Source organism: Mustela nivalis (genome assembly GCF_964662115.1).
Source record: "Mustela nivalis genome assembly, chromosome: 6".
Taxonomy (NCBI): Eukaryota; Metazoa; Chordata; class Mammalia; order Carnivora; family Mustelidae; genus Mustela; species Mustela nivalis.
In genome coordinates, this window is record NC_139025.1 from 29,103,098 (window position 1) to 29,130,938 (window position 27,841).

The window sequence follows — 27,841 nt, forward strand, 5'->3', positions numbered from 1 at the left end:
TGGGCTGAACCCCGCCAGACGATGGAAACCCCCTGCCTGCAGCCAGGCTCCCATGAAACACCAGCCCCGCACAGGGCGTTCACACGTGCCCCTCAGCCAAGCCTCCACTGGGGACATGCTCCCTATGACGTGGTCCAGGATGTGCCCTGTCCCTAGGGATGGGGATGAGTGGGTCCCAAGGCTGGAAGGGCACTGGGCATGTGCAGGTCTCATGATCTCTGGGACTTACCTTTGCCCAAGGACAATTCTGAAGAGCTTTGTAGAACACGCCTTTGCTCCTTTCTTTGTTTCCCAAGGAAACCTGAGGCAGAGAGGAGAATTAAAGGATTAACAGGCAGAGAGCCTAAGGCCACAGAAACCACCCTGTCCTGATCTGCATGGGGGTTGGGGGGGGGGGGCGCTGTGCGGTGTTTCCCCTGCACCGATGGACCCAGAGGAGACTGGGCCCTCTGACTTCTGACCAGTCTACCTCCTCCTCCACTGGGGACCACAGTGCCTTGTGTCAGAACGGTGCCTAGAGCGAGGCCATGTGTGTGAGACGAGGCTGATGACTTTACACACACACAATGTCTGCCGTAACACTTGCCATTTTCTAAAACCTTAGAGGAATGAGACAACCAGCATCACCGAGTCAGCACCTAACTAATAAAAATAAACTCCTGGTCAGGAATTTCAGTCTGACAGCCCACCCACCTCCTCCAGGCTCCCATTCCTATAGGGAGAGCCTTCTAGGTGCCGCTGGCTCTTCTACCAGGTGGCTGGTGCATGGCCTCTGGCACAGGACTGACTCGCAGAACCTGGGGGACGCATCTCGAGACTGTGGCTCAGGCTCTCTGTCCACCAGGGACGGCTGCCCTTCCTTTTCAGTTCCCTCAGGTTAAGCCCCGTAGAAACAGACTAACTTGGACCATAGCCAGCCCCTGGGACAACAGGACTCCGCCACCCCCAGAGCCAGCCGCTGAGCCCAGGGACGCCTGCCTTTCCTCCCCTCCAGGCCTCCCAAAACTGGACTTCTCTGAATTCACACGCAAGGAACCAGTACCAGCTGGCCTTCCTTCACACACCAGAATACTTCAATATCCTCTCATAAACTTAGGACACTGTTTTCTTGTTCTTGAAAGAAGGAAAAATTGCAGGACTGTCCATTCTTAGGCACTGTATCTGTGGGGCTCACTGATAATCCCGGAACCCAGCAAATTCAGCTACATCAGTTAGCGGGACTCGAATGCAAACCACTCCCAGATTCCCTCCATCAGCCACTGGAGAAGGCCTAGGCTCCGTTAAGCATCTGCCTTCAGTTCGGGTCGTGATCCCAGGGGCCTGGGATCGAGCCCCCCATCAGGCTCTGCTCAGCTGGGAACCTGCTTCTCTGTTTCCCTCTGCCTGCCGCTCCCCCTGCTTGTTCTCTGACAAATAAATAAATAAAATCTTACATATTAAAAAAAAAACAACCACACAGACTTTTGGATTAGTTCAACTCGATACCGACTTCGGCCAGCAAGGTTGTGCCTCCTCGTCCTCAGCGTGCCTGTAAGCTGCTGTCCGGACATCCCGTGTCCTCCTCGCCGCTCAGAGGAAGCCCACCAAGCCGAAGTCTGAAGTCTAAGATGGGGAAGGCCCAAGTGCTCCTACCCATAGCTTACTTTCTCCACATCCCTTGATACCCAACTCTGTCATGCTTCTATTGGAAAAGTTCAAATTCTTTGACTGCCTTGAGAATTTATCCAGTGGAAATAAGCAGAGAGACGAGGAAGGTCACTCCCGGCTTCTGAAAAGTACAGCATTCATCAGCGATCCCTTGGATGGGATTCAGTAGCCTTTAGTGGAAACACTCGAGTGGCCTAGGAGACTACATTTCCAAAAAACCACGCGACTTGGCAGATAAATTCCAGGAAGTGCATGGGATGGGTTTATCCATCCCAACGCCAGGTCCTTAATGAAAGGCAAAGTCAACCCACAGACTCCACGAGGCCCAGGAAGCACCTTCCAGCCTCCACACACAGAGTAACACGATCAGATGGCATCTCTGAGTGAAAACAAAGCTCCTCTGTCAAGAGGAGAGAAAGACCCATTGTTAAATTTACATTCTAGTTTGAATCTTACTTTAACGACAGAGCAGAATCAGAACCTGGGAATTCTTATGAACAGATGAGAGAGAATGAAGGTCTCTTTCTAATGAAAGCTCTTAGGCCACTTCCAAGTTGTTCCTTGAGGAAGTCAACCCTGAGAGAGCCACACGAAGTTCCACTGCGAACCACCCAGCGATGATTCCATTCCCATCACTCTGCCAAAGCCCCCAGGAGTGATGCAGCCTGCACCCCCCCCACACAATGTCCAGAACGACCTGACATGACTCCACCAGGGTCCTTGGATGGGTTCATCGAGGCTGACAAGGTGTGGGGGAAAAGTAGGCCCTACCAGCTTTCCTGGCCGGTGGTCATTATGCACATTCTCCCCTACACGGAGGAAGCAACAGAACTCTACAGAAAAACAAAAACGCTAAACATTTTCTTACCAAAAAGTTCAAATACATTCTCCACAGCAAAGGGCACAGGCGGCCATGGTCACTCTGCAACGTGCTTTCAAACAGGGCTCTGATCCGATGAGCCAAGCCGGTCTCGGGGATCGTGGCATGGATCTCTCTGCCATCCACCCTGCAAGACAAAGGCTCGTGTTTCTCCAAGACCAGTTTTCATGCCCCCCACCACTGGCGCTGGCGGAAGAGGAGCGTTAGTGACTGCCAGTGCCCGCTCCGGCAGGATCAGTGTGTCAGGTACAGTGCCATCCCCCGGTCTGGGGGTCCTGGGGGCGCAGGCTGCAGACATGATGGGGCCCCTCCAAGGCCGGAGGAAGGCAGTGCCCAGGCTTCTGTGCTCTCTATGCCAGAGTCCACCTAGAACTCACACACGATCTCCCTGCATCTCCGCTCTCTAGAGCCAAGCCCACCCTTTACTCAGCAGAATGCGAATGCTACCTGATGGGAGGAAAGTCCTTTCGACTCAGGGGACATAGAGTGAATAAAATCCCAATGGAAGAAATAAAAAAACAAAGCAACACATTCTTCAGAGGCAACGCTGAGTCATCGGCTGATAAGAGGTCAGAGCAAAGCCACTGTGATAGTCACTTAACCTTCAGACACACCCTCACCGGATCAAGAGACGACCTGACCTGTAGAACGGAATGCTGTCATTGCCAGTGATAACAACAGAGGCCAGTAACTCTCTCACACTCCCTCTTGCTCAGCCCCTCCCTGCCTGGCCCCTCTGAGCAGTCCTCGCAGGAGGCTACCGTTCACCTTACGGAAGGGGAACCTATTCGAGGGGATGGGACTTGCCCAAGGCCACACAGCTGGGATGTGGAAGAGCTGGGATCTGAATCCACAGTCCGACTCCGGAGCCCCTGCTCTTGCCCATCGTGCTGTTCCCACCGCTGCTCAGACAGCAGATGCCTGACTGGACCCCCACACGCCATCAGCAACGTTCAGGAGCCCAAACGCATGGCCCAGGCAGACAGCCATGAGAGCCCCTAACAAAGCCACTGCAGTCCTCTTCCAAGAGGTCATCCCACGTCACCAGGACACCCACAGCAGAGCTCTGGGCACTGGCCCGTATTTGCTTCTGGATCCCAGAGGCCTCACAGGGCAGCGGGGTCACAGCAAACACACCACAAAGGCTTGTGGACAAGACGGACAAGATGTCCGAACCTACCTCTGAACGGTCTCCACCAGCCTCTTCCTCATTTTCTCAGCTTCAATCGCGAACAACCAAGGCTCCAAGGCTTTGGCGGACCTGGTAACAGCATCGAAGAACCTTCTGGTCTTACTGGCTGCGTGGGACTTGCTCTGAACCTGTATGTAGGCCCTCCAGAGAAGCTGGTTGTCTGGGTACAGCTGTATCGCCTCTGAGAGCGCCTGGCGCAGGGGAGCCAGGGGGTAAACGTGGACCCTGGTGTGGAACCGGAGCAAGCCTGTGTGCAGCAGCGTGACAGCCTCGAGTACGCCGCCCGGGCACACCGAGCCCTGCAGCCCCGCACACACCTGCTCGTAGAGCCGCACGGCCGCCTCGATGCCTACAGTCACATACTGGAAGAGCAGGAAGCACTTGGCCAGGCTCGCGAGGCGGTGAGCGGGGCCGGCGGGAGCTGAAGCGGAGCCGCAGCTCTGCCCCAGGCAGTCCTGCAGCGCGTGCTCGTAAGCCTTCCGGGCTTTCAGGACATGAACGGCCGAGACCGGCCCCGAGTAGGGCCCATAGGGCCCATTCTCCGTCAGTCTGGTCAGTACGTGCACGGCCCGGGCCGCGGTGGTCCCCCTCACATCGGCCGAGAGCTCCAGCTCCAGCTCCAGCTGCGCGTAGAGGAGGCCGAGCTCCCAGAGCTCGGACCCCCTCGGTTCCCCGCCGCCCGCCAGGCTGAGCGCCGTGTCGAACACCTTCCTGGCGTCCTCCGTGTTGCCGAGCAGCCACTCCAGATGTGCATACTGCTTCCAGAGGCAGAAATCGTTGCGGTTTTCTGGCTCCTTAAGGAGATTTTTGGCGAGTTTTTTGCAGTTCTTTCCTTGGGACTTTAACCTCTTCTTGTTTTTAGTGTGCAGACACCAAATAACCTGGAAGTAAAAAGAAAAGGACTCCTGTGTGCTCTGTGATTTTCAAGCAACCCCTCTGTCCTGTCACCTTCAGAAAGCCACACGGGCGTCTACACTTCCTTCCTGCATCGCAGGGTAGCCAATCATGTGGGATCCCTGAGCTGGACAACAAATCAGGATTGAACCAAGGTTACTGGCTCCCCCAAACGACAGCATCCAGGCTTCCACTGGAAACCTCGGTAAACGAGGCTCGTCTGGTCCAAGTATCTTTCTCCAGTGACAGGAGGCCACCATATTTTCTTACACACTATTTTTCAGAACATGTCCCCGTGTGTGCAATCCGTGTAGTTTATTTAAGCGCCAGAGCTCTGGACGTTAAGATTCAATACTAACCAGTGGCCAGCAGAGGGCAGAAGAGTCCATCCTAGAAAAACACCTAACAGCGATGAAGAGTGAGGTAAGTAAGTAGCTTGTTTTATCTTTTAATAAACCCGGAAACCCCCAACCCCCGCCTAAGCTTGAGTCTTCACAGTAACTGCTCGTATAATCCCAGACATCTGGCAGAAGAGTGAACACAACAAACAGCTCCAGTCACTGGCGAGCAGCATACACAGGGCCCCTCCCACACCCCTCAGCAGGGGCAGCCACATACTGAAGCCTGGGGGCTCTGAGAACAAGAAAGGGCCAAAGCCCAGTGCTGAGGAACACCAAGAGCCCCGAGATCGTGTCTGAAGCCCCCGCACGGAGCAGGGGAGGCCGGAGTTACCTTCGCCATCTCGTACCGTAGCCAGGAGAAGCAGAGCTGGGACCTCTCCTGGCCTGAAAACAGAGGCATCACAAGGTGAAAGACATTGCGGATGAACTCCTCGCCCTCTCGACTGTGACCTCGGGTCCAGCGACGGCAGCCCAGGGGGTCTGAGCGGCCAACACAGCTGATGCCATTGAAGGAGAGGTTGAGGAAAGTCAATGGCTTTTCATCATGAAGCCCGTTATCGAAGATGCTGTTCTCATCCATGGCCAAGTAGACGCAGGAGGCCGGGGTGCTGAAGCCACAAGGCACACCCAGGAACTGCAGAAAGGCTGTGACCAGCTGGAACTGAAGATCCGGTCTAGAGAGCTGGATCAGAGACTGTGCGATGTCATCGAACAGCACCTGTAACAGAGAGGCGGTTGAGGCAGCCCGCTCAGGGGTGCAGTTTGTTCACTGCGACAGACCAGAGACAAGGCTTCGCGACTTTTCCTGGGGCCCTTTCATGGGGGTGTGCTGATGATTCAACATTACTCTTATTAAACTTTAAACAGACAAGAGCTAGGTTTCCTGCAAGATGCAAAAAAGCCAAAGGCCTCATCAGGCACCGGAGAGATGGAGGGGAGCTGGCGGGGGGCTGGTGGCATTGTCACGCTGCCCAGTACCATGAATGGGCTTAAGCCAAAACCTTCCAAAGGAGCCTAATGAATTCATAGAAAATCTAGGATCGTACTCACTCCTGAAAGCACACATAACTGCTTTTGTAGTTACTCTAATAAATTACAATCACCCAAACTGTTTATTAAGGTAGAAAATAAGGAGACACCTAGGTAGCTCAGCTGGTTAAGCAGCTGCCTTCGGCTCAGGTCATGATCCCAGCGTCCTGGGATCAAGTCCCACATCGGGCTCCCTGCTCAGCGGGGAGCCTGCTTCTCCCTCTGCCTCTGCCTGCCACTCTGTGCTCACTCTCTCTGACAAATAAATAAATAAAATCTTAAAAAAAAAAAAAAAAGATAGAAAATAAGAATTTTATTATTTGGGGGCACCTGGGTGGCACAGTGGGTTGAGAATCAGACCCTTGGTTTAGGCTCAGGTCCTGATCTCAGGGTTGTGAGATGGAGCCCTGCGTCAAGCTCTGCGCTCAGCACAAAGTCTGCTTGAGATCCTCTCTCCCTCTCCCCCTCTATCCCTGCCCCCTTCTCTAAAAATAATAAATCTTAAAAAAAAAAAAAAAGAATTCTATTATTTGGTGGCTTCTTCATACAAAATTGCCTTCAGAAATGAAAAACAGGCTAAAAGATAGATAAACAGCAGTGAGGCAGGAAGAAGACTCCAGTAGCCATGGGCCGTGGCAAGCGCAGTTCAAGGCCAAACGCTCAGTGGACCCGTCCGCGGCTGATTTCATGCCGCCACTTTAAAGTGTGAGGCCGCAGAGGCTGGCCTCTGTCTCAGGGCACAGCTGACCTGCTTGGTCTCCAAGGCTCCCAGCAGAGAGGAAGCCAAAGCGTGAGCACAGAAAAATTGGACTCCCTGGGGGCCTCCTCAGAACTGTCAATTCATCGGAAAGCTTCTCTCCTCCACGCTCTGATTAGAAAAAAAGCTAAGGGACAAGGAACTGCTCAGAGTGGAAGTTTGTTCCAGAAACGAGCTTCCAGACAACCACTGGCACTCTAAGCCTCAGACTAACTTCTGGCCAGGTGACCCTGAACGCTAGAAAACCATCGACCACCGCACGCCCTGCTCTTCCTGATGCACGGCGCCAGCCAGGAAAGGGACACCCTGTGCACACTCGCCGCAGGCCACGCATGCAGCATCGCAGAGCTGAGCGGCGGCTTCCCTGGCATCGGCCCCTCCTTCCCACCCGGAGCTCCCCAGTTCCCTGGGTCCTAACCATATCTGCCACTCCTCAAACATTCTGGGCACTCGTGTTGGTCGCTGTGCCTGGAGCAGAAGAGCCAGCATCAAATAGTCATTCGACATCTGGGAATGTCAACTGAGCAGTCAGCACAGGAAAGGCACGGTCCGTGCACCAGTGGTCCCGCAGGGAGGGAAATGGGCAAAAACCCCCACACTGGCAGCACGTAAATCACAAGGAGGGTCGCAGACAACAGACCAGGCCAGAGCTCGTGAACCTCAGGACCGCAAACACCTGCTGGTCTGTGCCTAGAGCGTGTTGCATGGCAAGCAGTACGGCCAGGTCTTAGGAAACTGGGTCCTTTTCAGGCTCCAAGTAAAAGCTCTTCCTTTATTTTAACATAAAACTTTCAGAGCTGCCAGCTACCAGTGCAGCACGGGCCACGTCGCTCCACAAGAGCAAACGAGACAACGTAAGTGCCTGGTGCACCCCAGCGGCTCCAGGAACGGGAGCTGCTTCCCCAGTGTAGCGACTGTCCCAGCTCAGCCTCTATATCCAGGTCCCCTTGTCCCTCCAAGTCAAACCTATCCGCCTCCTCTCTGAGGATACAATAGTGCGATGGGGAACGTGGACAGAGCTACATAACCACGTCTTGAAAACCCTGAGTCCTCAGGCTTCCATGTGAAAAACTAGACAGCTAACTGGAAGACCATCTCCGGAGAGGCCTTCCCTCCTACTTGGGAAAAGGAACTATCCGGTCAGGTTCCTCCACACTCCCACATCACCAGTGGGCAGTGAGATTTCCAGAAACAGGAACAAGAGGTCAGGAGCAAGCTCACCTCTCCCAAGCCAGGCTAGTGCCCCAAGCACCCGGCAAGCTTCCTGCAGGCAAGGAAAGCCCGTGGAAATGGGCAGAGGAGAAGGACCCGGCAGCTGGCCTCCCACCCGGGGGGGACACTCGCCTGTCTCTCGGGGTCCTCACAGTCTTCCTCGGTTTGCTTCCTGGTCTTATCAGGGCGCCACGGCCGCCAGTGCCTCTGGTCTCGGGACCGCTCAGCGGCAAGCCAGATCTGCCACCTGGGCAGACTCTTATCTCGGATTTCCTGGTCCTCGTCTTCTGGCTCATCATCGTCATCATCTAGATGAGAACAAAACTTTTAGCTCACACCTCACCAGCAAATAAAACCACCACTCACATTCCACCAGTCTGTGATGCCACCTCCTGTGGGTCTCTGGAGTGCCAAGATGAGTAAGACCCAGGCCCAGCCTTCTGGAACATTCAGGGACTCCGAGGCACTGAGGGACTCTCCTATCACCAGTCAGGTTCCCAAAAAACCCTGGCAGTTAGCCAATGGAATCAGATGATCTGTAATGTTATCACAGCAATTAAAATGGGAACACACCTATTCTAGAACAACACTACCGGAACTTTCTATGATGATGACTTATTATATACCTTATGTGTCTACTATGGTAGCAACCAACACATGTGACTTAGTGGGCACCTGAAATGTAGCTGGCAGCACAACTCAATTTTTTACTTTATTTCATCTTAATTTAATTAAAACGGCCACATATGGCTAATGCCTAATGTACTGGACAACACCATTCCAGAAAGCTACACGACACTTAGTAACAGCACGGGTTTAGATTTCCTAAAGCCATCGGGATTTTCAGCCAGTGGCCTTATGATCACAACCTGTGTTCACTTCTCCAAAAAAGTCAATTCAAGATACCCTGTACTTTCACTTTGTTTCCTTACTCTGAACATGCAAAACGGGAGAGGAGAAAATTCTTCAGTCTTCTATAAAGTTTACTATTTAAAAATAAATAGTGTTTAGAAAATGGTATGGCTAACCCAGAAAACAAGTGGGCAGTTTCTTATATAATTAAACATGCACTTACTACAAGACCGGCAACTGCACTCTTGGATGCTGATCCCAGAAAAATGAAAACCTACATACACACAAACACCTGAACACTAATACCCACAGCAGCCTTATTCATAACAGCCAATCTCTGGAAACACTCCCAGCGTCCCTCAGTAGATTAACAGAGAAATTTGACATCTACACCATGGACCATTACTCACAGTAAATCACCCTGAAAAACTACAGATGTGTGCAGCAATTCGGACGGATCTCGGGGGTGATGTTAAGTGGAAAAAAGCCAATCGTAGTATATTACACAGAAAACCTACGTTGGTGAGAATATGGAGAAACTGGAACTCTTGTGCACCAATGGTGGGAATGCAAAATAGCGCAGTCCTGTGACTAGTCTGGGAGCTCCTTAAAGGTTTTCTTTTTTTTTAAAGATTTTATTAAAAAAAAAAAAATTATTGGGCGCCTGGGAGGCTCAGTGGGTTAAGCCGCTGCCTTCGGCTCAGGTCATGATCTCGGGGTCCTGGGATCGAGTCCCGCATGGGGCTCTCTGCTTGGCAGGGAGCCTGCTTCCTCCTCTCTCTCTCTCTGCCTGCCTCTCTGCCTACTTGTAATCTCTCTCTGTCAAATAAATAAATAAATCTTTAAAAAAAAATTATTTATTTGTCAGAGAGAGAAAACATGAGCAGGGGAGAGGCAGAGGAAGAGGGAGAAGCAGGGGGAGCAGCAGGCAGAGCAACGAGAGGAGAAGCAGGATCCCCGCTGAACAGGGACTCAGGGCTCGATCTCAGGACTTCTGAGATCCTTCTGAGAGGCCTTCTCCCTCGCCACAACCCCCAACCCCACCGACTGTGCATGTGCATGCACTCTCTCTCAAGTGAATAAAATCTTTTAAAAAATAAATAACAAAAACTCCACAGAATTTAAATGTGTGAAGTATGTATTAACTTTCTAAATCCAATATTCTATCTAAACGCTCTTCTGAATTCTCAAAGAAAACTAAAATTTAACCATTTATCACCTTTTTCTAAAGACGTACATGCAAGGTAATTCTTTAATCACACTGATAAAAACTCTCACCCTAAGAGAAATTATCCTGTGAGTCACATATCTAGCTTAGATATCTGTATTTATTACATTATAAATTCCAAAGATTACATGATTTTGGAAAGACACATATAAATATATAACAATATAGACTAAGAGAAAATGAGGGTGAGAGAGAGGAAGTAGCGATACATGAAAAAATGCCTCAGAATCAATGATAAATACCAGCTACTCTCTAAATGCCAACCTCATCAAGATGGGACAAAGAAAACTAAAAAATAAAGGAAAAACAAAGAATAGTTATCAACTAGTTTTCTGGAAGCAGTGTTCCCGGGACACCGCTGTGAGAATTCTACTTCAGTTTCATAGAAATGCAGAATGTGATGAACCTTAGAACGCAGATTCTGGGGCGCCTGGGTGGCTCAGTGGGTTAAGCCGCTGCCTTCGGCTCAGGTCATGATCTCAGGGTCCTGGGATCGAGTCCCGCATCAGGCTCTCTGCTCAGCGAGGAGCCTGCTTTCTCCCCTCTCTCTCTCTGCCTGCCTCTCTGCCTACTTGTGATCTCTCTCTGTCAAATAAATAAATAAAATCTTTAAAAAAAAAAAAAAAAAAAAAAAAGAACGCAGATTCTGTGCATTCTAGGAAGACATGCTCATTAAAACAAACAAAAAAAAAACCAAAAAACAAAAACCTAAAAACAGAGAACCACCCTGAGCTGGTACTCAAAAGTCACTACTAAAAAGACTTCTTGGGGAGTTTGGGTGGCTCAGTTGGTTGAGTGTCTGACCCTTGATTTCAGCTCAGATTGTGACCTTGGAGTTGTGGAACTGAGCCTGGTGTCCCGCTCCACGCTTGGCAGGGAGTCTGCCTGACAGTCTCTCCCTCTGGCCCTCCCTCCGCCCTTCCTCCCACCACCTACTCTCTCTCTTAAAGAAAAAAGACTTCTATTTTGGGGTCCTTCATGTGGTCTTGCAGACTTTAGCAGTAGCTAAAAGGGTAATATCTACTTCCACTTTGCCTTGCAACTTATTTTTCCTCACATATGAAATCATTGGTTAGCCTGAGAGTGATGCCGGTTCTTTCTGGGAGGGAACACTCCAGGAAAGTAGCCGAGCTAAGGGAGGACTGCCTGACTCTGCTAGTGCCACACAGAGAAAAACAACTCCCAACACCCAAAGGGCCAGAGATGCCACCTGGCCTAGAACCAGGGCTAGTACCAAGTTTTCATTCCTTGAAGAAACCAAGGCCCAGGAAGGTGGCATCTGTGAGAAGAAGCCAGACAGGCCTGGGCCTCGCTTTCCCTCTCACTTTCAACAAAATCAGGGGGAGAAGCAATTCCTGAAGAGCCGGGCATGGTGCTGACCAAGATGGCAGCCGTACCCGCGTGGCTATGGAGCACTTGAAAGCAGCTAGTCTGAATGAAACATGCCGTAAAGTGTAAAATACACTCCAGATTTCAAAGAGTTCATATTAAAAAAAAAAAAAAAAAAAAAGGCAAAATATCTCATTTTTTTTTTAACAGTCACACATTGAAATATTAAGGTTTTAACATACTGGGTCAAACAAAATATATCCTCAATGTTAATTTCACCATTTTAATTTTTTAATGTGGCGACTAGAAAATGTGAAGTTACTTTGGTGGCTTGAGTTATGTTTCTACTGGACAGCACTGTCTTAGGATGTAAATCCAGAAAGAGTTTGGGGTCATTTGGATGACAGTCACATAAATGCCAGTTAACAATTATTTTATAGTATTCCTAAGTAGGGAAGAGTGCTTCAAAGGACCTGATGGTCTGTCCACTGCCAAGAAAGCAGAAAGACTGTCCTTAGGACACACTAAATGGGGGGAGGGGGATTCATAACAAGATTACTTCTTGAACAACTTTTTGAAAAGAAAAATGAAATTTCCTTCCTCTGGAAGGAAACTCAAAGCCTCCGCAGGACGGGGGCGTTGCCTAAAGGCCCTAAGGATGACAGACGGTCTATATTCTCCCAACGCTTCCACTTAGCATATTTTTGATATTTTGATGTTTCTACAACGTTCTTAAGGACTGACAGAAGAGCTTATACATATAAACAAATAATCAGGAAGACATGACAACACATTCCAGAAGACAAAGGCAGAGGCGTGTGCATCCAAGCCGAGAGGGGCCTCACCTGGACTGATGACCACCCAGCCGCCTCGCTCCTGCTGCTGCATCCACGCTCTCCAGCCGCGGGCGCCCTTCTCCCCAGCCCGGGGCTCCCCGCTGTCCCAGAAGGGCTCAAAGAACTCCACCTGTTCGGGTTTAAAATACGGAGGTGAGCCCAGCTTGGACAAAACCACTGCACCACTGAGCCAAGTGTGTTCTCATCAGCACAAGAGGGGCTCGTGGCTGAAGCCTTGCTTGCCCTGTTTCCAGTAGATTTAGGATACACCCCAAAACAGAAAAAAAAAAAATGAGCTAGTATGGTAGGTGGCCTCCAAGACAGCCCCCTGTGACCCTACCCCTGAGTGTGGGCTGGGCCTTGTGACCTGTAGCAATCAGACACAGCAGAGTGACGGGCCACCACTTCTGAGAGTCTGTTACAAAAAGACTGGCCACGGTCTACGAAAAGCTGGGTAGGAGAGGAATGATTTCCCAGCTCTGACCCTGGGAGGCCCGTCCAACTGAGGACAGGAATACAGCCCGTTCCCCTAAAGCCACTGGACCCCTGAAGACCTGAAATCATGTTGCTTCCAAGACCTTCCAAGGAGAAGGGGATTCAAAGTTTCCACAGGACAGACCGAGGGCTGTTGAGGGCGTGACATCTCAACTCTGTGTTCCTAAAACCTGGCACAGTGCCCAATACCTAGTGGGGGCTCAGTAAACACCTGCAGGCCCAGTGCTGTGTGTGGCAGGCACCCGGTGAATAAAAAGGTCTGTGTGTTAAAGCAGAAGAGCTTATACACACCTCTACTCTCCTGCATTTGGGCATCAGGTCTACTGTGTGCAGTGACCAATTCAGTGCAGTAATTCCCAACAAACCAGACTGTGAACCCAGCAATGAACAGGAAAGCAACCATGTGGTCAACTGATAATAAGGACTTTATTTTTTTTTAGCGGTTTAAATTCTTTTTTAAAAAATATATTTATTTTTTAAAAAAGCAGGGGAGCAGCAGACAGGGGGAACAGAGGGAGAGGGAGAAGCAGGCTCCCTGCTGAGCAAGGAGCCTGACATGGAGCTCGATCCCAGGACCCTGAGATCATGACCTGAGCTGAAGGCAGGAACTTAAGCAAAAGAGCTGCCCGGGCACCTCAACAATAAGGACTTTAAAAGTGAGCTAACCACTTGCTTAAGGAAAGCTTCTATAAGAAACATTTAGAAGAGGACGAGGCTTCCAGGGGCATGCTGTGGGCCAGGAGCCGCAGGACGGTCCAGCCTGAGCCTGGGGCAGTGCCACGCATGCCTGCAAGAGGGCTGTGTCCAGGACAGCCCCGGAAGGGCAGGGCTGGGCAATGGGCCGGGCACAGGCCCCCTACCAAGTGCCTGACAGCCACCTCAGGAAGAGGAGCTAGAAAGACCACATTCCCTCTTCGCAGTCTTGTTCTTACAAGAGGATAGAAGAAAGCACACTCCAGAAAAAGAAGGGTGGGGTTGTTTTTTTTTTAAGTGTAAAAGTTACAATCAATTTACTTTCTCTGTAGAAACACAGACCGGGGGGCACCTGCGTGGCTCAGTCGTTAAGCGTCTGCCTTTGGCTCAGGTCATGATCCCAAGGTCCTGGGATCGAGCCCCACGTTGGGCTCCCTGCTCTGCGGGGAACCTACTTCTCCCTCTGCCTCTGCCTGCAGATCCCCCTTCTCATGCTCTCTGTCAAATGTCAAAAGAAAAAGAAAAAGAAAAAAAAAAAAGAAACACAGACCAGACCTCTGCTTCTTTCATGCTATACTACTTTGTCTTTTAACAATATCTCTCGTTTTAAAGATACAGAATGTCCTCAAAGATAAAGTTTTATTTCAAAGCTGTCTGATAAATGCTTTGGAACTACAGGTGCTATCAGTACGAAAAGCCTTAAGAGCGCCAGTACGAAAAGCCTTAAGAGCACGCGCAGAAGGCTCTGCGGACACTTGAGGGGCGTGGCTCCCTGCTTCACGGTCCCGGGCTCCGCCCTCCCCGAGAGGAACTGTTCTCGTCACCGGTTGCCAACGTCAGCAAAGGGCTGGGATGAGGGCCATTCTGATCCTGACCCGGCAACCACACACCCAGGGCCCCTGCGCTCTGCCAAGGTTCATTTCCATAGCATGGCATAGTCTTAAAACAGCACACCGTGTCTTAAAATAATTTTGTTAACTGGCTCATTATACGACTAATCAGGTATACTAATATTAACCAATATTCTTTAACCCAATTTCATCTAGGAAAAAAATAGATAAAAATAATGATGATAAAAATAGTCTTTAAGGGCAATTCAGGAACATTCCACAAGATGGAGATCATAGCCTCCCGAGGCCTCTGTAAGTTCACTATAAATTCAGATATCCTATCCATCTTCTACCAGACCCCCTCTGCGAAGTAGGAAATGGAGATTTCTTTCAAGGAAAAAGGGGCTTTCTTATATGGGTAGCTTTATGATGAGATTTTTTTATCACTTCTACATCACAAATATGGGCACTGTTCACGTGTCATCTAAATGACAACACCTCTCCACCTCTCCAGTAAGGATCAGCGTTGACAAAGTGTCAACATGCACTATCGCACTATCGTTTGCAATTCCCGCAAAGATCTTAAGTAGTGGAAATGCTAACTAGGAAAATGACCTAAGACCCAGCTTAGAATGCACAGGAGGAGGAGACAGTGAGACATCGTGCTCTAAGAGGCATGACCATGGTTTCTCTCCCTGACGGAGATAATTAGCACTGAAATGAGGCCCATAAGTAAGAAAAAAAAAAAGGGGGCGGGGGACATAGTTGAGTTTATAATGGGGGAAGTGGATCTTTCATCTCTCCAAGTTTCACTAGATTCGTTATGGAATTTTCCTTGGATCACCAGATACTCTGAGCAACAGTTCTCAGCAGAGCTGATACAAAGGAGGATAGGATTTTAAAAATACTACCACCAGTTCCCATTATCCACGCTTTCCCCCCCAAAGAGAGAGAAGGGGAAAGAGAGGGGGAGGGAGAAGGGAGGGGGACAGGGTGGGGGAGTGAGGGAGAGGGGGAGGCCAGTCTCACAAGGACCCGCACCTGTCCTTTGGTAGGCAGGTCTTTCACGCTGTCAGGTTTGAAGAAGGTGAAGTCCACCATGGCCTGGAACAGAGCGACGGCCTTCTCCGAGTGGCCAGCCTGCCGCAGGAAGTGGCAGTGCTGAAGAAAGAGAGCTGAAAGCAGGGACAGCAGGGAGGGAGTCCTGGTTAACTTTCAAGGGGAAGAACACAACTTCTAAAAACGTGCATTTCAACACCGAGAACATCTTTTCTCCGAAATTAGTTATTGTGATCGTTTCAAAGCTGTAATAATACATGTCCTTGTTAAAAGGACTCACCACAGAACTATAATCCAAGTACATTTATTCCAATTTTTATATGAAGCCATTGGGGAATACAAATATTAACAAAAACTATATATGCTGCATAAAAGTAAGGCAGGAAGTTGTTCTAGACAGTTATCAAATACTCAAAGCTCATTATTACAAGAAGAATTCTAGGAAAAAGGATGGTGTAGATTTCATCAGAAAGTAAAAATCTGTGCTCAACTGACTGCGAGGCCCCAGAAGGGGTGAGCTGAGCAGACAGACATCTCAACAGGGAAGGCCACGGACAGCCACAACAGTCGAGACTTGACTACGTGTCCTTGGCTAAAAGCAGGAAAGCTGGACCTTCTAGACCACGGTTCCTCTACTAACCTGATGGGCTCTAATGCCCGCTCCTCACCCCCACCAAGAAGGTAGAGAAGGGAAAATCTGTTCTAGTCCAAAGTAGTCCTAATACTTTCTGTTTGAATCCATTGTATCGGGCGCCTGGGTGGCTCAGTGGGTTAAGCCGCTGCCTTCGGCTCAGGTCATGATCTCAGGGTCCTGGGATCGAGTCCCGCATCGGGCTCTCTGCTCGGCAGGGAGCCTGCTTCCTCCTCTCTCTCTCTGCCTGCCTCTCTGCCTGCTTGTGATCTCTGTCAAATAAATAAATAAAATCTTTAAAAAAAATAAAAAATAAATCCATTGTATCAATTCTGTTATTTCTAAAATAAACCAAAAACACATCTTCATTTTTGACTACAGCCAGAAGCCAGTGTAAGTGCCCAACACCCATGGCTCTGGGGCTCGGCTCTTACCGAACACCGCCTCCTCGGTGCCCGGCAGCGCGGGGTGTGACAGGATGCTGCCGTCCAGCACCGCGGACAGCGTGCTCAAGCACTTGCCATAGAGACCGTGGATCTTGGTGACAGTGAAGGTGCTGAACTGGCTTTGGCAAAATAAAAGGTACTTCTGCCATAGGGCCGTCTTGTTGGGGTGCACGAATATCAGCTTCTGCCACTCCCTGAGCAGCGCGGAGGGCTCCCAGAACTCAGCACACAGCTCCAGCTTGGCCAGCTGCAGCTCCACGGAGCTCTGGTTGCTCTCAATGGCCCGCTCCAGGATGGCCAGCTTCCGGTCCAGCACCAGCTTCCGAGACCTCTTCCGCTTCTCCGGCTCTCCCTCCTCGAGGGCGTACAGGCCGGGGCTTTTCATGACCTCATCCTTGAGACAGAAACATCATTTTACTAATGGAAGTAGGGGAGCCTCAAAGTCCCGCCACAGCCACTGAGCTCCCCGCAAGCCCCGCTCTATCACCTTGCAGACCAATCGTCCTTTGGATGTCACCGGGGGCTAGCCTCGATTTTTTCTGAGCAGAAACTCTGTTCCTGGGGCGCCTCTGTCACCTGCTACATTTGGCGGTGTGTTTATCTCACCCAACTGCTCCGTCACAGGTTGGGGGGGCGGTCACATAACAAGAGCGAGCATGCAGCTTCCCAAGAGCCAATTTCACCCGTGACACAGCCGAATGTGGGGCGAGACACAACCGTATACACGGTTCAAAGGCAAATAAGTAGGACGAAGACAAAGCCGCGTGCTTCAGAAAGCGAACCTAGAGCCCCGGCCGGGTCACTGGAGAAGCAGCGCGTGCGCATCCTGCACCCCACACCCCGGTGCACAAGGGCGCTTCTTCCCAGATCCTGATTAAATTTCACCTTCTTTTAGCCGCCCTTTCTGCTCCCTCGAGGCAGGTCACCCCCACATGCCAGCCCCAAATTACACACGAAAGCACTTGCCCTTCACACATCAGGCTTCCTCGGGGGCTTGGAGCAAGCTCAGGGCAAGGGCTACAGTGTCATAATCGCCAAATGCCCAGGGCCAGGGCACCTCCCAGGGGCTCCAGAATGGCAGGAGAGTGCGCGGGTTTGCCCCGAACTAGCACAGCCATCCCGAGTAAGAGAAGCCGGACAGCGTTACTTACCTGAAAAGCAACAAAGGCCATCCACAGCTGCACGTCGCGAGGACTCTCGCGCACTCTCCGGTTGAACTCCTCCACCTTGGCCTTGAGCAGCGCGCTCTCTCTATCCATCTCTGAGTCTGGCTGCTTTGATTCTTGCTCTGAAGGACCCTGTCCTTGTAACCACTGCGTGGTGGACTGATCGTAAATGCCCAGAGGGTTCAACCAGGTTGTAACAGGAGGAAGCGCATCATCTGGGCCCTTCACGGGGATAAAGGAGAGCGGCTCAGATGATGGAGGTTCGGTTTTGCTGCCGACGGCAACTCCGTCAATGTTCATCAATCCCACGCTCTTCTTCGTAAAATAGCGCTCAACATGCTTGTGCGAATGCTTCTTTTCTGTGGAAGCCCCCTCCCAGGATATACACTGCTTCTTAGGGTTAATGCCAAGGCAGGAGTCTCCTTTCCTCTTGTATCTTGTATTTGAGAAAGAAAGAAAGTTACTGAGGCAAGAGGTGCACTGCCATCGAGGCTCAGCTCAGCGGACCTGAGCTCTCGTGAGGCAACTTAACTGCATGTTTTCAAATTCACCTTACCTTCCGACAGTTTCTATTCAGAGAAATACGACAATTAGCAGTCAACTTTTCCTGTGTTCAACTTATTCCTCTACATACTTCAATTCCTTATTAACATCACATGAATTTAAGATCAGGCCTATCTTCCAGATTCTAGTAATTTCTAGTAGTTTCTATTTTCCTAGAGTTTTGTAAAGTCTGTCCCATACATACGTCATGGATCATCACAATCATATTAACAGACAAAGTGGAAATCCTCATCCCTCCTTTACACTATCCGTAAGGACACCAGAACCTTGGGTGACAGTGAGTCACCTGTCACCTACACTGGTCCTTCTTCCTGTATAGTCCTGTGTTCCCACGTAAGAAGAAAACAGGAAGAGCTAAGATTGTATTTTTAAGCTGAAACAAAATAATTAAGATGACACTTGGCTGTCTTCTACTCTAGAGGAAGAGAGGCTGGGCTCTTAAAGGCCTGTATAGAGCGTACAGGTGCCCCCGGAGTCACACCCATGACTACGGAATATGTGCACAAAGGCTGTGGGAAACCATGCACTCTTCCATGCGTTACACAAACCAACAATCAAAGAACAGCAAAGGATGTGAACGGAATTCACCAAAGATAACATGAAGGGCCAATCGGCGCATGCGTAACTGCTCAACATCATGAATTGTGAGGAAATGCAAATTAAAACCACAAACCCGCCACAACCACTAAAATTAAACACCGACAATAATGACCACCAGCGAGTAATCTGCCGGGGAACCAGGTCTCTCCACATGCTCTTAGTGAGAATGGAAACTGGTCCAGTCATTCTGGGGAAAGGTCTGGCAGTTTCCTGAAAAAACTAAACTTAGACTTACCCTGGGACCCAGCAATTCTATTTTAGGCATTCCCCCAGGAAAAAAGGAAACTGCATTTCTACACACAGATGTGTGCACAGACACTCTCAGCAGCCATGTTCCTAACAGCTGAATGCTGCAAAGGGTCCGGGCGTTCATCAGCGGAACAGACAAACGAGCGGTGGTGTGGCCACAGGACAGAGCGCCACCAGCCGTGAGAAGCCACTACTGACAAATGTCCCAATGGGGCTGGATGTCAAAAACATCCCACTGAGCGAAAGAAGCCAGACCCAAAGCATGCTATAGGACTCCAGTTACATGGAATTCTAGAAGAGACAGTATTGAGTATGGAAAAAATTAGAACGGTAACTGTCCCTGGGGAGGTGGGGTGTAGACTGAGTGGAAGAAAGCAGGAGGAAATTTGGGGGGGAGTGGGGATCACGGTGATGTTCATTCAGGGCTGGCTTACACAGGTGTATGCATGTGTCCAAACTCAGCAAATGAAGATCTGTGTTACACTGTATGTAAATTTTAAGTCCAAAGGAAAACACTAAATGAAACTGAATTGCAGTTAATGACACACATGCTGAAATATTCAGGAAGTGGTACACTGAGGCTGGCACCAAACAGGCTAGATTGAAGGACAGATGGACAGACGGACATGTGACAAGGCAGGCACAGTGAACTATTCATGGTAGAATGTAGAGGGTGGGATTAGGAGCATTCACCGTAAAATTCTTTCAACTGACACTGTATTTTTTAAAAATTTCCACAATATCATGCTGTCAGGAAAAAAAAAGGAGAGAGCAGTCGCCATCTTTTGTCATCTTCCAGAAAGTTCTGCGTCCACCTCCCCCTGGTCCAGGCCCAGCACCTCCTTTGCTTCCCCCACAGTCAACAGGGGCCTGAGAAGCTGTCCTCCCAGCTTTTACATGCACACAAACCCTTCCTCTCCAGCCTGTCCCCCAGGCCCTCCTAGGTTAACTCAAAACAACTGTCCCCAGTCCATTTAGAGTCAAAACAACTTTAACGAGAGGTGAGGAGATAAAATAGTGCTTCAGGAGCTCTAAACACGTCCATCATTCTGTAAGGAGCAAACTCTAAGTAGAACTAGTTCTCCCCATAAGTACTATTTTATTTTTACTAAAAATCAACACTCACATAATCTCTTTAAAAATGTTTACAGAGTTTTCTGACTTTAAAAGTGCATTTGGGGGGATGCCTGGGTGGCTCAGTGGGCTAAGCCTCTGCCTTCGGCTCAGATCGTGATCCCCAGGTCCTGGGATCGAGCCCTGCATCGGGCTCTCTGCTCAGCAGGGAGCGTGCTTCCTCCTCTCTCTCTGCCTGCCTCTCTGCCTACTTGTGATCTCTGTCAAATGAATAAATAAAATCTTTTTATAAAGTGCATTTTGTAAAACTGATTTTTATAGTTGCATTTTATAACAGATAAAAATGATAAAGGGAAAAAGAGTCTTACTGATCTGTATTATTAAACGCCTACTTTCAGATATGTGTTTATGTGTTTGTATGTGTACATATACTTTTTAAAAATAGCTGATACACAGCTTCGGGCTTTCCTCCGTACTTTTGTGCATTTCCCTGAACCATTTGCTTTAGAAAATACCATTTTTATTGGCTTTGAATCGGTCCGGTGGAGGTGTAAGACCTCATCTAGTTAACATCCTCTGCTGCTAGACATCTGGGTTTTATCTCATTTATCATTTATCATAGAATCTTAACTGGGAACAACCTAGGCTGTAATTTAATGCAATATTCCCCCAAATGAAGGTTTAGGGTTTTGGGTTTTTTTTGTTTTTTTGTAAAATCCTCATCAAATAGTCAGCTGGACTTACATGGAACAATTCCAGAAGGAGGGAACCCCACTTTGGAGGTTCAGCGAATGATATCATACAGATATTTAATTTAAATTAATTCAGCCCCAGGAAAAGGGAAGGGATGGGAAGAGAGGAAAGAAAAGAAAGAAAGAGGGACAGGGTATGGGAAAAGAATGTATTTAAATCGAGCACACACTTCTGCCCGGAATCCACTCGGCAGCTCTGAGCCCCAGAGTGAGCTGGGCAGTAATAAATTTGCCTCCCCTTCGGTGACTTTAATTCACGTGCTCTCATGGTGGTCGTCTACCCAGGTCCAAATTCCAACCCCACCATTTACTAACCAGTTGACTCTGACCAAATTATTTAAAACAAAATCCCCCAAAACCTGTCTGTGCCTCAGTTTCCTCATCTGTGACATGGGGATAATAATATTACCCATATCCCAGAACAGCAGAGATGATCAAAAAGTTTATATATTTCAAGTCCTTAGCCATACACTAAGCACTAGACAAGTTCAAGTTATTATTTCATAAAACTTGGCTCCTAAACATATGCCCACTATTTCACCTGGTGTATAGCTAAACAACAGTCCACTCCATAAATGGAGAAAAAGCAGAGCTGAAGTTCACAGAGAGCTAATATACTAGCGCTAAGGAATTTTCCAAAGGTAATTTGGAATCCCATGAACTCTAAGCCCTGCTCACCACAATACACAAACGCATACGTCACTGCTCGTAGGCTCACACTACTGGAAAATTTGCTTTGATATTGAGTCAGATCTCACTTTCTAGAACTTCCACTCATTGATCCTGGTTCCGCCTTCCCGAGTTACACTGAACACTGCCAATCCACCTTCTAGAAGGTGGTCCAGCAAAGCTTAAAAGATATGGACCATATCGCGGTCATAGGCCCAGGACTCACAAGGACTCATGTGGTCCTCACAGGATGGTGCCAGGCAAGTCCTCGCAAAGCTCCTGGTTTGTCAGTGCCCCGCATGAAGTGTGAAAATTCTCAACCTGACAAAACATGTCCCCTGTCCTCTGACCAACTCACAGTGCCACGGGACCAATACTGCCCTAGATCTGGACACTAACAGTCGTACAGCTATTAATCCGGGTAAGACTTAGCTCAGCTAAGCTTCGGAATCTACTGGGAAATCACACCAACGCCCCTTCCAGCAGCATCCTCACAAATTACATTAGTAAACTTCCCTCGTCAGTCTCCTCCTATGGCCTGGTAGCCTCTCATTTGCAGAGATTTAAGAGCTGGTCATTGGGAATATTTCTGCTTTTTCATCTATTAAGAAGTAATAACCCTTTATCTTTGCGAATTAATTTTTAATTCCTATAGATGATGTCTGATATCTGAGTGTGAGGCAGAGCAGGAGTTAATAAATGAGGAAAGAGAGGCTCAGACAGGATTAGATAGCTGTGAGGATCACAGGCTAACAAGCACACGCTCACAGTCAGTGCTTGCTCGCCTCCCCTTTTCCTGGTTCCTACCGCATCTGTGGCCCCACATCACCGGGCCATGGGGAACCGAACAAGACTTCAAGGAGTATCAAAATTATTCAAAAAATGTACAAAAACATTTTAGTAGTCATTCACTCTCAGCCATAAGGTTTTAGGAGACAGCATGTAGATACCAATATCCACTGAAAAATCACAGATATAAACATATCATAAAGGAAATCTTAGTAGGAAATGCCGATGTGGTGAGGCATAATGTCGTGACTAATGACAAAATTTGGAGGTGCAGCTATGTAATGGAAACCGAAATTTATTTTAAAAAGTAATTAGTCTATAAAGAATGATATTGGCCTCCTCTTGGCTTTACATTCCAATATTCTCTACCTTCAATTTTCATTACCTGTAAGCTGTCTGGAAAGAGAGATTGTGTATGACTGCTTTGTGTTCCCAGCAGTTCTTATAAACTACTCAGTGCCTAAGGGATTTAATAAGTACTTAATATTTTTTTAAAATATTTTATTTATTTATCTGACATAGAGAGAGATCACAAGTAGGCAGAGAGGCAGGCAGAGAGAGAGGGGGAAGCAGGCTCCCTACTGAGCAGAGCGCCGATCCCAGGACCCTGAGATCATGACCCGAACTGAAGGCAGAGGCTTAACCCACTGAACCACCCAGGTGCCCCAATAAGTACTTAAATATTTTTGATTGACAGGATGGAGGAGAAAAGTTTAATAAACTAATTACTGAAGTGAATACCATCACCTCTTTTTTTCTCTGGTGACATATACTGGGAGCATTCTGAAAAAGTCATTACCACTTAATGTCACTTTTAAAATGGCTTACTTGGGGGACAGATGAATAAAAAGTGCTCATGACTTTTTTAAATGGCATATAGATCAGACCAAATGATTTCCAGATAGTTTGTCACAATTATTTATTTCAAGGTATTTTTAGATTCCCTCATTCAACAATTTACTAAAAACCTACTACGCCCGGCACAATGCCAGGCACCACGGATAAGTGACTCAGACCTGGATCGTGACTACAGGGTTTGAGCTTTCACTTCAGAGTGTGAGATAAGACACATGCCCTAACAGCCCAGCGATGGGGGACACCGACCCCCCGGAATCCAGAAGGGAGGGGGCCAGACAGGGACCGCACACAGAGAGCTCGGGGGAGAAAGAAGTCACTTCCCACCAGTGAAAATCTGGAAAGACATGGTGACACATACCTTGCTATGTCTCCTCGGTAGAGAGACTTATACTCCCAGTTGGCCGGATCCGGTTTCTTGTCTGTTCTGAAGGTTTCTCCTGTCAGAGCCTGCACGTCCTCAAGCCAAACAAAGCGATGCCCAACATCAGCAGCAGCATGACTTTCTTGCCTGTGGGACACAGGAGTGAGGAACAAAGAGGGAGAAGCACTTTGGAACCTTCTAGCTACATCGTCCACCTTTTCAGAAAAATGAAAAAGTCAAACATTTCCACACTGATGCGCACATAGCATCAAACACACTCAAGTATGTAACGCGCGCACGTGCCACAGACGAAGAGGATGCCCGCTGTGGAAAAAGCTGTAAGAGAGGAAGAACTGTCAACGTTAAGTGGCACTTCACCAAGAAGTCACCTTATCTCAGAAATTAACTTGACACAAGAGTTTTTTTTATTTTTTTAAAGATTTACTTATTTACGTTAGAGATAGGGAGAGAGACGCAGCACGTAGGGAGGGCGAGAAGGGAGAGGGAGAGGAGAATTCGACTCCCCACAGAGCATGGAGCCCAGAGTTTGATCCCAACGGCCCTGAGAGCACAACCTGAACCAAAATCAAGAGTCAGATGCTTAACTGACTGAGTCACGCAAGCGCCCCTAGATGTTCTTTTTTTAATTTTTAAAGATGTTATTTATTTATTTGAAAGAGATCACAAGTAGGCAGAGAGGCAGGTAGACAGAGAGGAAGGGAAGCAGGCTCCCTGCTGAACAGAGAGCCCGATGCTTTGCTCCATCCCAGGACCCTGGGATCATGGCCCAAGCCAAAGACAGAGGCTTCAACCCACTGGGCCACCCAGGCGCCCCTAGATGTTCTTTCTAAATATTCCATTAAATGACTGTAACTAGAATTTTAAATATATTTATAAACAAGTTCTCTTAAAAATAAATAAATAAAGTGGGTTGCCCTTGCTTACCCTAACTCATTTGAAAGTACTCAGCTTCTTCCAACTCAAACCCAAACGGCAACAAAGCCACAGTTCTGAATGGGTCAGTTCCGAATGGGTCAGTCTCACCTATTATTCAGGCCTGACCTAAATCTCATTTTATTTTTTAAGATTTTTTTTTAAATTTATTTTAAAGATTTTTTTTTTTTTTAATTTATTTGACAGAGATCACAAGTAGGCAGAGAGAGAAAGAGAGGAGGAAGCAGGCTCCCTGCAGAACAGAGAGCCCGATGCAGGGCTCAATCCCAGGACCCTGGGATCATGACCCGAGACGAAGGCAGAGGCCCTAACCCACTGAGCCACCCAGGCACCCCAAGATTTTGTTTATTTATTTGACGGACAGAGATCACACGTAGGCAGAGAGGCAGGCAGAGGTCGGGGGCGGGGAGCAGGCTCCCGCTCCCCACTGAGCAAAGACCCCAATGTGGGGCTCAATCCCAGGACCCTGGGACCATGACCTGAGCCGAAGGCAAACGCTTAACCCACTGAGCCTCCCAGGTGCCCCTCAATGTCGTTTTTATAGCCCAGGCTCTGTGGGCTGCTCCCTCCTACACCAAGACCAGAGAGAGTCCACTGTGAGCCAAGACCCTTCCTTATTCCTCTGAGCCAACCTGAGAGTTGGCAGACCTCCAGCTGAGACACAAATGAAACCGCTTCCCTAGGAGTCAAAGACAAGAGGGAGGGAAAGTTGTTCTGGCATCTAGTATTTTCCCTCCTCTGAAGAGAAGCAGCTCATCATGCTGCTGACACAAGAAGCTGCCAAAGTAGTCAAAACAGCCCTTAACCTTGTTCCATCGTAGCTTTTTGATTCTGCCCAGATAGAAATAAAGATTCTAAAAGCTTCTAAGTCATCCTGGGCTGGGAATACAGAGGAATGGCATTTTGGGGACACAAAGTAGCTTGCAATGGGCATTTGCTGAATAGGTTAAAATACATGGTGATTTTTAACACGTTCCCCTCAGAACACCTGTGGAGGGTTTTCTGTCCACAAACACTGCAAGGGGCAGCCAAGGGAAGGAATGAGATCAATGCATTCCAGAAAGAAATGGAAAGCCTACGGGGGAGGGAGGAGGGAGCAGACCACCCCTGGGGGGTAAACGAGCTCTGATCCTCTCCTTTTGGGTACTGAGGTAGGAAGCAGGCTGTGGTCTGGGCTGTGCACTAGAAGACTATGCCCCCACCCGGAGGTGAAGAGCTCACCTTAGAAGACAGAGGTCCCTGAGAAGCCCCAGGAGACATCGTCCCTCCCCACCCTAAAACAGAGCTCCTATATGGTGCCCGATACCCCCAGGAACCTACTTTCCTGACATCATGGAAATACTCTCACAACTCACGAATGTCTTAGTCCTTGTCTCCAGGTCATCTTCCCAGGAAGAGACTACAGAAGTCCACAGTAAGAAAGTAAGCGAGAAGAATAAGAACAGTCGATTTTGATCTTAATGGGGGTATTCTGAAAAATATCAATGAACTTAAAAATGCCCTCTAGATCACAGACCCATCAAGAGGCTCTAAAGCTCACCCCTGATTGACTACGCCCAGGCTGGAATTAATTACCTTCCAGGTTCTAATGGCAGCTCCTGTGTGGGTTCAGAAAATCCTTTAAAACTCATTTTCCTCAACTCTTTAAAAAAAAAAAAAAAAACAAGTAGCTAATACTGAGTTTTCAGAAGAAACAATGATTAATATATGTTGTTCTGAAGACATACTGAGAAGCAAAAGCATCAATAACGTATCCATTCATTCACACAACAGAAATGTACTTTTTCCCCAGGCCAGCTGCTGAGAGAGTAGAGGGGCAAGCTAGACAGCAGTGATTCCTGCCCACAGAAACTCAAAGTCAGAACCTTCTTATTCTCCCCTTCTAGAGCAAGCCTGGGTTATAGACAGAGCCTGGAGGCACAGAGATGACTGAATCCGGATGCCCTGAGTCACAGTGGTCTGCGAGGCTCTGCACAGGTCTGCTGGCAGAAGGATCCACAGGAGGACTCAGTGTCCGCCTGTCTGATGCAGACTCCGTGGATCAGACTCCAGACTCACGGCACCGCAGCGCTCTCACTGACGTCGCTGGGACATCTAAGCAAATAATCCCGGAAGAGCCAAAAAAGTCTTAGTAGCACTGAATTTTTTTAGTATGCCTTGGACAGGGACTTCAATCTTCTCTCCTCGAGCCCATACGAACAAAGAAAAGAAAAAAGGGAAGAAATAACTCAATTCCACCCCGTGCAGCCTGTCGTGGGTATGGACAAGCGCCCCCCGCGAGGGAACAGAGGAGACGAGGCAGAGGGGAGCTACCGGTGAGCGCCTGTGCGGCCCTCACTGCAGCACGAGGGGAGCAACAGGCTCAAGGAGACGGAGCAAAATGTGGGGAGAAGCAAAGCCCCCGGGAGAGGAAACGCTGTGGTCATGGGCCAGTCCACACGTCCCACATAGTGCTGGAAAGTCATGTGACCTGGGAAAAGGACAAGCGCAACGATGATCCTGCTACATGGCCCCCGACCAAAGAGTGTGGGTCCGCGGTGGCTGATGCGAGCGATCAGAAGGAAGAGAGGGACCACGGAAGAGAGATAAGACGTTCCTCTTACTCTGACCCTCACAGACGGAGCCTCAACGATGTAGTAAACTGGCCCAGATTCCCATGGCAGGGTACATCAGCCATCTTTCAAAATCCCAATGACCTTTCGTCCACATCAGATTTTGACATGATCATTACTGTGTCTGAATAACATTTCTCAAATAAAATCACAGCCCTAATTTTTTTAATGAAAGTTTTCTTTCTTTCTTTTTTATTAAATGTGACCTCATGGTACAGCTCTATTTGGGTGTGTTTTGGACTCCATTTGACTGAGTGGCTAAATAGTCATTCAAATGTCTCATATGTGGCAACTGAAGGGAAAAAATACAAACTTTGAAGAGTCGCAGGTATTTGAGAATAGAAAACCCACCTTGGCTTCTCGGATTCCCTTCTACTGTCTCCAGTGCTTCTGGAAGTTTTGTCCTTTTCAGGCTCACTATCCGGCTCGGAGCCACTGCTACTAGCCTGCCCACGTTTTCTCTTGGTTTTCTTGTGGTGATGCTTCCTCTTCTTCTTCTTCTCTTTCTTCTTTTTCCTGCTTGTTTGTCTGGGCTTTCTGTTAGCGTCACTTTCATCTGAAGTCTCTGATTTCAGAGGACTCCTGTTTTGGGAAAATCAACATTGGAATTATTTTCAGACGAGAAGTAGGGAGAAGACTATGTAAATAAGTAAACAAGTGTGTGAAAGAGAACTCCAGAAATGCCCACGGGGGCTTACTATTCGCCCACATACTTATATAGCGCCTTCCCAGATCACGACTCCCCTTAAGGATTTAAGAGTTGGACCCCACCCCGACCCAAA

General features: G+C 48.6%; 1 protein-coding gene across 6 annotated transcripts in view; it reads right to left on the minus strand.

Annotated features, from left to right (window-relative positions):
• The window catches only part of NRDE2 (NRDE-2, necessary for RNA interference, domain containing), a 54,367-nt gene that overhangs the window by 8,554 nt on the left and 17,972 nt on the right, over nt 1-27,841 (minus strand). For 4 of the 6 annotated variants that reach the window (XR_014312845.1, XR_014312846.1, XR_014312847.1 and 1 more), the window contains exons 3-13: nt 27,411-27,641; nt 23,491-23,640; nt 17,563-18,013; nt 16,400-16,805; nt 15,317-15,450; nt 12,267-12,387; nt 8,145-8,320; nt 5,346-5,732; nt 3,708-4,600; nt 2,516-2,654; nt 230-301 (exon numbers count right to left, since the gene is read on the minus strand). Coding sequence is in view for 2 of the 6 variants with exons in the window: in XM_082734903.1 (XP_082591029.1) it covers nt 230-301; nt 2,516-2,654; nt 3,708-4,600; nt 5,346-5,732; nt 8,145-8,320; nt 12,267-12,387; nt 15,317-15,450; nt 16,400-16,805; nt 17,563-18,013; nt 23,491-23,640; nt 27,411-27,641 (3,160 nt within the window). In the remaining 4 variants the exon portion in view is untranslated. Of the gene's footprint in view, nt 1-229; nt 302-2,515; nt 2,655-3,707; nt 4,601-4,972; nt 5,016-5,345; nt 5,733-8,144; nt 8,321-12,266; nt 12,388-15,316; nt 15,451-16,399; nt 16,806-17,562; nt 18,014-23,490; nt 23,641-27,410; nt 27,642-27,841 lie in introns of all 6 variants that reach the window. The other 2 variants (XR_014312848.1, XM_082734902.1) reach the window with 1 other exon arrangement.